The 12,252-nt window shown below is 36.3% G+C and overlaps 1 protein-coding gene across 1 annotated transcript; it reads right to left on the reverse strand.

The window, feature by feature from the left end:
* Window positions 1-2,117: 2,117 nt before the first annotated feature.
* On the reverse strand, window positions 2,118-3,374 carry LOC149540103 (uncharacterized). Its single transcript, XM_089799458.1, has one exon. The coding sequence runs from the start codon at window positions 3,297-3,299 to the stop codon at window positions 2,631-2,633; it is 669 nt and encodes a 222-aa protein (XP_089655584.1). The 5' UTR covers window positions 3,300-3,374; the 3' UTR covers window positions 2,118-2,630.
* Between the last annotated feature and the right edge of the window lie 8,878 nt (window positions 3,375-12,252).

Here is a 12,252-nt window from a genome sequence, read left to right on the forward strand (position 1 = left end):
TAAAAAATAAACAAAGATTAAAATCATACATTTTTAACAACAAACTAAATGAGGCCAAATAAAATTTAAAAAGATACCACTTGTATTGTATAAATATTTTTAAAAATATGTATTCATGTAGTATAATATATGATAGTTAAACATCAGTTCTTCATATTCCTATCATTTCATACTTTTTTCTAATTTTATATTATGTTCATTAAAAATCATTGTAACTTTTCTTTCCTCACACCTAACACATGGGCAACTTGACGCAAAGTCAATCCATCATCATTTCATGGGTCAATATAGAAAAGTTGACTAGAATCTATCCATCATTATTTCATGAACCACTAAGCACATGGGCAAGTTGACTAGAATCAATCCATCATTATTTCATAGACAATTCAACTCGTGCCCAATTTAAATTTATTGTTGAAATGAGATTTTTACAATTAATAGTGTGCCAATTTTTTATTTTTGGTCATCAAGAGTCAATCCATCATCATTTCTTGGGCAACACATCAAAAAATTGAATAACCAAAAAAAAATTAAAACAATGATTTCCACAGTTACCTAATAGAAATTTTTTGACATAACCCTTTTAAGTTTTTCCCTTGCAATCAACACATGACAATTAAGTGACAGTGAATATATGGATAAGTAGTAGATATTTCCTAGAACAAATCAAATTATGATATTGCTATAGGACTTAATGTGTAGTTTTTTGAGTCAAAATCATTGACCCATGTTTAATGAGTCGTGATTCACATGAATCCATCTCTCATGAGAATAAATGGAATACTAAGCACTCATTGGATCTAGGTGATGCTCACATGAGTAGTGGAACTTTTGAGAGGTCACCCATCCCAATATTACTCTAACTTGAATGTTCTTAACTACTTAGTTTCCTCTACAGTCATTTCATTCTTGACCAAAACTAGAAATTATTATATGTACAACAATTTGAATTAATGTAATCATATCAGCATTCACGAACAACACAACAAGTACGATCTACTTAAGTGGGAGTTAGAGAAGATTATGTTTATCACTTCCCATGGCAATTAAAGTTGCACATGTAATATAAATAATTTGATGTGTACAGTGTTGCTTGGGTTCAATGACAACCGTGACTGCTCTTTATTGGTGTTGTTGATGTGTTCTTGACTTTTTTTCTATAATATTGAATGCCCTTGCCATCGAATTTTTGTGTTCTACTATATGTATGTGCTCTTAGAATAGTTCTAGTTGATATTTGACTTTAAGCACAAGAAAACATCAAGCCCTCAAATTTTTCTAAATAGGAAATGCAAAACTTTAGAAATTTGCTAAACATAGTTGACTTTTCAAATATAAAATATTTACAAACTATGTAGAAGGATTAAACTAATAGAAGCATTCAATTCTTTAAAACAAAACATATTAATTTTCTAGGCTCAAAACATTGAAAGTGAGATAGAAGGATAAGAATATTTGGCCTTCCTATTGAAAGATTAGCTTCGCTCCTAATATATCTATTATAAATTCATAAAATAAAAATGTTATATTGGGGTGTCGTCAAATCTATTAATGAAGTGTAAGAAGAACATTATCCAAATTAAAGTATCAATTAATTTTTTTTCCAAATACATAAATTAGAATATACATATTGTGTGTGTGTGTGTGTGTGTGTGTGTGTGTGTGTGTGTGTGTGTGTGTGTGTGTGTGTGTGTGTGTGTGTGTGTGTGTGTGTGTGTGTGTGTGTGTGTGTGTGTGTGTGTGTGTGTGTGTGTGTGTGTGTGAGTGTTATTGCTTATTATCACCACCAAATGCATTGATAATTGGAGCTCAATATCTAAAACACCATGAGAGATGTAAGAACTTTCCACGCATTTTGTTGAATATCACCAGTTTAGGAAGTCGAATGGATCATATTTTGAAAATAATCATAGATACCCTCAGTAAGGATAAATCATGAAGAAACAAAAGAGCAGTGTCATCACATGTAGCGAAATCGTATATGTATTCAAAGAAGATAGGTCTAGAGCACTAGATACAAATATCATGGAAACACAAATAATATTTTGAGTAGATATATGAAACATAATAATAGTATCATACACTGAAACATGATTAGCATTAAAAGATATATCATGTATTTTGATAAGAGATGAAAGAAAAATGTCATTTATAGTTAATGGTTCTGGTCATATCTTTTTTAGTCTACATACATCAATATGAGACTACCATATTGTACGCTTTGTCAGAGGTAGTTAACTGTACTACAATGAGATGTACATACCCTACTCCCATTAGAATTTGAACTTATGACCTTGGTTAAAAAACATATAGTGGAATGAGTAGGAATGCAATCATCATGAAATACATCACTAACATAATTATCACATAGAGGCAACCAAAAAGCATCTTTACGAGGCTTCTCAATAGAATGACCAATTACAGGATGGTCAATAACAAACACATTTCTAAGATGACCTTAAGATAGGAACAAATAAAAGTATGGATGATTGAATTTTTAGACTGGAGATGTCATTTCATGAACTTGTAGGTTTGTTGCCAACTACTACTTCTTTTAAGCTTGTAAAAAAGAAATCAATTTTAACTATTCAATACTTTTAACCTAAGAATGTAGCCATCGATTCTTCTACTCAATTTCCTTGTGCATGGTCAACTTCTCTATTGATAACAGCAGTTCCGGCAATTCCCAAAAGGGAAGTGCCGACCACTGTACCCGCCGTAGCAACCATCCTGAGAGCACGTTGGGTTTGGCTTGGCTTGTATACTTGTGTGATACCATGTTGGGAGAGGCGATGAATATGTATTATAGCACAATTCATGTCCAACCTGGATGGACAATCAAGCTCGCTACACCGATATTTCCAGTTTGTACTCTCCTTCCTGCACCACGTGCAACTGTATTTTCCCCCCTCCTCATTAATAAGCTGGAGGACATGATCTGCGTGACCGCTGTGCCTGAAATGGTCGGGAAGCCTTAGGCACAACGGGTGAATCCTCTTGCCCCTGCTCGATTGGAACAGAAACCCTCGTATTAACACTCCACACGCATCACAGTCGTGCCGAAGATGAGTCGTGGCACGAAACTTAAATGGGTCCTCGGGGAAAAAGGGATGGACGAGTTCATCACGCAAATTACCGCAAATCTTGTGTAACACGAATTTGGGACACGATGAGCACTTATAGCCCTTATTGGCTCCCCGTCCTTTGCATCCACTGCACTTGTAAGCCCCGAGTCCTTTTGTATAACGGAGCTCATGCTCATGGCGTTCTGAATTGAAAACAGACCTTCCGTTTCCCATGGCTTTCAGCGTGTCACACAGGTATTCACACGCGTTTCTTCTAATTTCTCAAGTTGAGCGAAAGCTTTAAGGGGGTGGGACTAGTGTTGTTGCATATAGATGGAAAAGGAAAGGAAGTGGCCATGTAAAGGAGGGTAGAAATGACTGATTCAAAGTTCAAAGTTGACTAAGTTTTTCCAAGTTCATAAAGTAGATTTGATTCTTAGACTAAAAATGTTGAAGAGTCTAAGTCTACTTATTTTTTCTAAGCTTAGTTTTTCCAAGTTCATAAAGTAGATTTGATTTTTAGACTAAAAATGTTGAAGAGTCTAAGTCTACTTACTTTTTCTAAGCTTAAGTTTTCTTAAAGTCTAGTGCAAAGATTTTATCATAAGGTACATTAAATCATAACAATTAGAAGATTCCCACAATCCATGACTTGGAAAATTGATAGAACTCTTTAACATTTTGTAATTTTATGAGTAGAATGTTGTAGAGAACCCATAGACCTTTTTAGAATTTTATATTTTTCACAATACCTTAAGTAAAGTATGTTATAGAATATATAATTTTTTAATTTTAAATGTTCTATTAATTTACAATATCAATATTAATACATATGTTTTTATATTATTTATTGTGTATTTGTATTAGCATGACAGGGAAGGATGACCATCAAATTTTAGGTTGCTTATAAGGATTTGAGATAAGTTAGGAAAGTATATTCTATGAAATTTATGAGCTTGTAATGTCAATTAGCATAAATTAGTATTTACTTCATATTTATAATCTTACATAATATATTTTAAATTTTAATAATAAAAAAATTATCAATATATTTGTCTAGATAATATCTTATAGAATGAAACAACTCAAGAAAAGAATCTCTTATTTCACCTTTTTCATTTGACTTGTGTCATCAACTTAACGATAGCATCTAATGTCAATAAATATGGAGTACTAACTTATATTATTTAGTAAATAAATAATGCCTTTTCTAATATGGCAATTTTTTATAATAGATAAAGCTAAGAAAGGGCCTAAACATGTGTTAGAGTAATTAGATATTTTCTAATTAACTCTAGTTTGCTTAAGTTAAACTTTAGGCATCTAATAGTTAATTATTTTATTATTTATTATGTTGCAACCTAGGTTAGACCTTTTTAGGGTTTCAATCTCTTTTATAAGGACAATCTCTCATTGTAAACATTCATTGAGATTAGTTCATTATTGATAATAGTAATTTCTTTTTCTAATCATCAAGAATGTCTTATCTATGGATCTAGCAATTTCAGCCTCCATAGCCTTTTGCTTCTCTCTTCTGGGAAAGGTGTTTGCATGCAGGTGATTCTTGGGAGCTGTGGGGTTGATCTTTCATCAACATCAACATGGTATCAGTGCTCCAGATCTTCCTACCCCTATTATGTTCTTGAGAGATTTGGCATTGGTTTTCAAATCTAAGCTTTCAACAATTTTTTTTAAATATTAGATCTAGGGGGTCACTAATTTTCAAGGAACTTTGAGCAGAAATGGACATCACTATTGAGTTCAAAGTGATCAAAAACTCCTATTCCCATATAAAATACATCCAGTTTGGATGTTGTTGAAATCTAAGGCAATCTCTTTTTTTTCACCTAAGTCCTCTTGACCCCGACACACTTCTCGAGATGAAGGTGGCTTTTTTATTTTATTTATCAAAAAAATCTTTCTAATTTTTTTTTATGTTATAGAGAAGCACTTTTTCTTGTGTGGAAGTGATGTCACCCTTGTCACAAGCCAATCTGTATTTCGAGGAATGCTTCTTTGGGCCAATGTGTCCTTGATCTGGTTCTACTGCTCATTTGTTTCTAAAGCAACTTGGATCAAAATCCTTATCTTCATTTCCCTGGTTCGACTTAAGATTTGAGACATCGAGTCGATTTCCAGTGCATCCTGAGTCATGGAGGACTTTCAGTTTGTGCAAAAAGAGATATATTGTGACTACGCATAGATTTTTGGGCATCCATGGTTTTTTATTGTGCCTTTGTGATTGTTGAGTACTTTTAATGTGCTTGGGACTCCCACATAGTGTTATGTCTGACCTACACATGCTCCTGTGCTTTGGTTTATTGGTGCAAGAGCACCTCACACAATCAATTTGGAGAAGAAGACTATGCAGACTTTCAACACCTTCAAAGCAAATTCGGAGGATGGACTATACAAATCAGGTCAACAAATCAAATGGAGGATCTTAGCACCTATAATGCTATTAACAAAATGCATTTCTTCAATTAATTTGTAGTGTGCCTCTTATGATTTTGAAATTCAAATTTTCAAACATAAACGGTTACTTAAGGAATTAGAGGCAAGCTTTTTGTTTTGTTAAAACTTAACTATACAACCCAACGATGAAGTTGGTTGAATTAGTTTTTGGATAGTTATATTATTTAGGAATCTATATATATTGGGGTGAGAGTCTTTGTCAAGGGATAGTAAATGAGACTGGTGTATGTATTGACGAAACAATAAAACCCTCTATTGCTTGAAATTCGACTGGCTTATATAATTCCAATTTGGTGACTCAAAACTCTCATGCATTGACAGGGATTTAGTAATTACTTAATTGTTTATTTGGTGTGTTTCATATTACATTGAATTCAGTGGTGCACTAGTTGGTTCTAAAACAACATTTCTTTTTCTTAAGTCTCTGCTACATTAGGGTTTAGTGAAAACAAGAATCATTCCATGAATATATATAGGCATAATATTCATGGAATGACCATTCCTAACTTGTATTATATACCACTAACATTGCATATGTAGAACTGTGGGGATTGAAAGTAGTCGCAGTCTAGAACAATGAAAGAAACAATGAAGATGGTGGCTAGTGTGTAGCAGTGAACAATCTATCCAATAGAGGGTGGATATTACAATTTGAAACATTCTATGATGTTTATTACATGGTGAATCATTCACTAATTGGGTGCAGGAGTGTGTTTTGACAGGAGATTGGAGAAGCCCTAAGATTACAAGGGTGTGAGGACAAGATTTGGGAATCAGGTGTTGTAGAATTCTTGGCCTAATTCCCTTTCATATTGACCATTTGATGGTATAAAAGGCCACTGTCCAAGAGTAGGGAGTGCCAGGTGGAGTCTACCATATGGTTCCTTTGTAAATTGTGTCATTTATTATTTTATTGTCATTATTGTGATTGCTCCACGTCAGATTGGTATCAGAGCTAGAAAGGTCTTGTGGAAATGTAATTGGTTTTGAAGCTAGTTCTTGAATCCCTTAGTAGCCCTTGCAGTTGAACTATCCTGGGAGGAGTAACCCTATAGTAGATTCTTGTACCAAGTTGATCAAGTAGCCATGTCTGAAGGAGAAGAAGAGATTCCTATAGGGTTGACAAATATGGAGTTGGCAAAGATAGTGAAAGAACAAGTGGTAGATAACAAAAAGTTAAGGGCATCATTAGACCAAATGGACAAAGAGAATGCTAAAAAATATTGATTGATAAAGTCCATGATTGAGTGGTTTTCAGCACTAGAGAAGAAAGATAAAAGCATCAGATTGGATGAAGAAGTCGGAGATGAAGGAGAGGAAGAAGAACCCAAAGAAGAAGAAGAGGACCCTAAGGAAGTAAGGATGGCTAAGTTGGAAAAAGCCATAAGGAATGGAGATAGAAGGGTAAGGACAGACTTACCTACATATGGGGGGAAGATGGATGATGAAGAACTAATAGATTGGTTTGGTGCAATTGAAAATTGCTTTGAGTGTGAAGGGATAGAAGAGAAGGACAAAGTGAAGATAGCAAAGTCCAGGTTGAAGGGACATGCTTTGTTGTGGTGGGATTGTATCTAGGCAGATAGATGGAAGAATGGTAGACCCAAAATCACATCTTAGTATACTATGGTGGACAAGATGAAGGCAAAATTTTTGCCAAAAGATCATAGAGTATAGTTGTACAAGAACATGATGAATTTCAGGCAAAAGGAGATGGATGTATAGAAGTACACTAAGGAATTCCACAAGTTTGACATTAGAGTGAATCATGAGGAAGAGATGGAAGAAAAGATTGCAAGATATATGGGGGGACTACGGTTCAATATCCAAGATGAACTAGTCTAGCTACCCCAAGGTCAGTTGATGAATGTTATCAGTTAGCCTTGAAGGCTGAACAGAAGATAACGAGAAAGCAAGAGAAGCAAAGTAGCAATAGAGGTGGATCTTCCATAAGAGGAAGAGGGGGAAGAGGTACTATTGATTTTTAGAGCAGCAATGATAAGGATAAGGACAAAACATTTTCAGAATCAAGAGGGGGTTATAGAGGTGGAAGAAGTGGAGGAAGAGGAAATGGAGTATTCACAAGAAGATGCTTCACTTGCAATGAAGTAGGCCATCAGTCCTTTTGGTGTCCTAAATGGTAGGAAGACAAAAGGAGAGATAGGAGAGTGAACTTGGTTGATGAAGAGCCAAGAGAGGATGGGCAGAAAGAACCCATTGAACTTCTTCCAGAAGAAGGAGAGTGCTTGCTGATGGGAAGAAGCAATCAAATACCAAAAGATCCAGGCATATTCAAATCAAATTGTCTCATTCAAGGCAAGGTATGCAATTTTATATTTGATTTAGGGGCAAGTAATAATGTGTTATCTTATGAGGTTGTTAAGAAATTGAATTTGAAAACTTTTGCACATGCTACTCCTTATTATGCTACTTTGGTCAATAAGAATCAAAATTTGTTGGTTAAGGATCAAGTGATGGTTGAGTTTTTAGTTGGGAGTTATAGGGACAAGGTACTATGTGATGTCATGCACATGACTTGTGGGCATCTCATTTTGGGAAGATCTTGGCAATGTTTAAGGAGAGTCATGCATAATGGCTATGAAAATACATATGTAGTTCAACAAGGAAAGGTGAAGTATAAGTTGCATCCATTGGTGAGGAGTCATAAGGAATCTATACTGATGTGTTTTGGCAGAGATGTTCCAATGTAGGATCAGGGTATTTCACATTATGATATTGGTTGGAAGCAATGCCAGGTTAAGGGGCAGGACTATCCAAGGGTGGTAGGGCTGGTTGAACAACCTTTTGTTTTGGTTGGAGCAATAAAGTGTCCTCTGAGAGGGCAGGAAGATGAAGGTGATATGATGATAATGCAAAGACAAATGCAGTTTGTTCAAGGATCTAGAGTGTAACAAAAACATAGTTGTGGGTCAAGACAGTCAACTACAACTAAGTTTTTATCTAATTCTTTGTGTATGAATGCAAGAAGTTTGAGGCTGAGGCAGATCAATTTTAGGGAGTGTGTTATCCCTAAACATCAGAGCAATTATAGTGAGTACAAACCCAATAACTCTTGGGGCAAGAGTTCTTTTCGTGGTGGGGAGTATGGTGCAGGAGCACCTCACACAATCAATTTGGAGAAGAAGACTACGCAGACTTTCAAGACCTTCAAAGAAAATCTGGAGGATGGACTATCAAACTAGGTTAACAGATCAAATGGAGGATCTTAGCACCTATAGTGTTTTTTTTTTTTATTAGACTGGAGGAATCGGGTGCAGCACGGCCCCCCTTATAAACTGTAGTGTGCCGAGTAAACTTTTTTACGTGACCAGTAGCACTAGCGCGACATGCCCACCAGTACCATGGGGACGAGGGAGACTAGAACCCGTGACCAACCCCCTGCAATAGGGAAGATTTAGCCAACCGAGCTAGGGCCCCCGCCCGCACCTATAGTGTTATTAACATAATGCATTTCTTCAATTAATTTGTAGTGTACCTCTTATGATTTTGAAATTCAAATTTTCAAACATAAACAATTAGTTAAGGAATTAGAGGGAAGCTTTTTGTTTTGTTAAAAAAACTTAACTATTCAACCCAACGATGAATTTGGTTGAATTAGTTTTTGGACAGTTATATTATTTAGGAATCTATATATATCAGGGTGAGAGTCTCTGTCAAGGGACAATAAATGAGACTGGTGTATGTATGGATGAAACAATAAAACTCTTTGTTGCTTGAAATCTGATTGGCTTATATAATTCCAATTTGGTGACTCAAAACTCTCATGCATTGATAGGGATTTAGTAATTACTTAATTGTTTATTTGGTGTGTTTCATATTACATTGAATTCAATGGTGCGCCAGTTGGTTCTAAAACAACATTTCTTTTTCTTAAGTCTCTGCTACAGTAGAGTTTAGTGAAAACAAGAATCATTCCATGAATATATATAGGCCTAATATTCATGGAATGACCATTCCTAACTTGTATTATATACCACTAACAATTCATATGTAGAACTGTGGGGATTTAAAGCAGTCACAATCTAGAACAATGAAAGAAATAGTGAAGATGGTGGCTAGTGTGTAGCAGTGAACACTCTATCCAATAGATGGTGGATATTATTATTTGAAACATTCTATGATGTTTATTAGATGGTGAATCATTCACTAATTGGGTGTAGGAGTGCGTTATGATAGGAGATTGGAGAAGCCCTAGATTACAAGGGTGTGAGGACAAGATTTGGGAATCGAGTGTTGTAGAATTCTTGGGGCTAATTCCCTTTGGTATTGACTATTTGATGGTATAAAAAGCCACTTTCCAAGAGTAGGGAGTGCCAGGTGGAATCTGTCATATGGTTCTTTTGTAAATTGTGTCATTTATTATTTTATTGTCATTATTGTGATTGCTTCACATCATTTATGCAGTTCACCAGGTGTCTTATGCCACCTTTTATGGTGCAGTTCCCATTTTTTGGAGTGAATCCTACGGTCTACATTTGTGGGAAAGGGATATTGAGGCTCGTGCTTCTCTATTTTGAAGAAATCTGCACAGGATTTTTTGTGATTTTGGGCCCTTTTGTCGGTTGCCACATGTCCTTGAGTGCAATTTCTTAGAAGAGTAATTTCTTGTGTCTATGCTAGTTGTAATTGTCTTTTGGAGCAATTTCTCAACCCCATGCACCACCATTCGTCCTTCACGCGTAGTTCCTCAGACTGTATTTTTTATGCACTCTCAATATCAATTTTTAGCTCCTAGCTAATCACTAACACCACCTACGTGCGATGGCTTTGTTTCTTTGATTTGCATTTGAAAATGGTGAGGCTTTGAGTAGGGATAGGTGTGTGAATTAAGTGCACTACCTCCATTGAATTGAATTAGACTTGGGCAGTCTTATTGCTTGTTTGGATAGTTGTACCTCCACGCCTCCACCTTAGGCATCACCACATGTGGTGAGCGAGATTTTTTTATTAAACCCTCTGCCTAATTTTATATGCTGCTCTCATATGGCACACAATTTTTTGGTGGTTTGGTCTCCATGAACCATACTAGCACTAATGGTGGAGTTGACTTTTTTGGTGGTTCTTTTTTTGAGAGTTGGCAGTTTCAACATGGTTTCTAGTTGCCCTGATTTTTTGGGCTCACATGATTACATTGTGCTCTCCTTTGTATGGTGCCACTTCAAAAAACCCTCTACCCACTCACTATGGGCCTGTACCTGACTCCTTTGTGCATGCCCATTGGTGGTATTTTTTGTGGCACAATGACTTGGTAGTTTGAAAGTTATTTTTCATGGAAGTTTTTTGAATTATGGATTATCATATTTTATTGGGCCTTTTCTTGATCTTAATTTTTTTTTTTTATGAATAGTACTTTTCTATTAAAAAAAATACTCAGATTACAATTCACAAAAAAGGGGTCGAGGGATACAAGATCACCCTACGATTGAGATCACATGGTCAAAGCCGGACTAAAAACATGGCCACAGCTAGAAATAGAAACTATTCATCAAAAAAAAAATATAAAGCACCCTCAAGTTTCCAAAGCAATGCCAACTGAGGGTGGTGGATCATCTCTATCATGAAAACCCCAATCATCTTTGGGATTGGGGGGTAGGCTAGGAACTGTGCAGCCATCATCAGCAGTAGTAGTAACAAGAGGATTAGTGGAAACCTCCGCATCTTTAACCTTTGGCCATGGAGGAGAGATTGCTAAGTCTAGGTGAGGCCACTTCCCATAATGCACCCGATGAGTACCAGGAGGAGTCGGAGACCAACCAGAGCCACCATGGGGTGGGGAAGTTGAGAAATACCTCCAACTACCATCACCACCACTGGGAGAGTGGTGGCGGGAAGCATGAGAGCATAGGGTGTGTGAGTGGCAACCTGAGGAATGGCCCCAAGGATGGTGGCCACAAGGCATCGAGGTATCTATCGAGGCATCAGAAGGAACTCTGGAAATAGTGTAAGGAGCATTGCCCTAGTGGTTTAACAACTCCTGCAGGTGAGCTACCTCAAGGGAAACTTTGTTAGCTTGCACCCTGCATAATCACATTGTTACAAATGCATGCCTTAGTGTACATAACAATGTTAACATCCAAAAAACTATGTGTGAAAAGAACAACATTCCTATCTTTCCATAGAGAAAACAAAATTTCCATCCTGAAGGTATGCTAAATCTAGGTGAACTTTCAAGGAATTCTAGGGCAGTCACCCAACAAGATCATGTGCCAAGAAAAAAGCTTACGCATGAATGGCTTAAAAAAATCATGAATCTAGTGCCAATAATTTGAGCACACTTACAAAACTAGAAAATATGCAAGAAAGACTCTGGTTATCCACAAAAGGGGCACCTGGGATCAAGAATCCCAATGTGTTTGAGCTAAGGCCCTAGGGGAAGACCTTGGAAGGCCAGGCACCAAGCAAAATGCGCAATCCTGGATTCAATTATAGCATTCCAAATGATATCAAAGTGTTTTCTCCATTGAGAAAGAGAAGATTGCAAATGCCATCTCTGGTTGAGCGTGTCCACCATTGGAAGATGAGGCGAAAGCCATCTATATCCCAAATTTGGCTTGTAATTGGAAAATTGAGTGGCAAGATACCACTTCCAATCAAGCCACCAAGGTCGATTAGACTGAATCCCCACTTTATGAACTAAGTGAACAGGGATAGAAGAGAGCAGAAGGTCAAAAGTCTACTAATCTGAATGGAT

Source organism: Cupressus sempervirens, chromosome 9 (genome assembly GCF_028749045.1).
Source record: "Cupressus sempervirens isolate cs-2001-9-10 chromosome 9, ASM2874904v1, whole genome shotgun sequence".
NCBI classification, from domain to species: Eukaryota; Viridiplantae; Streptophyta; class Pinopsida; order Cupressales; family Cupressaceae; genus Cupressus; species Cupressus sempervirens.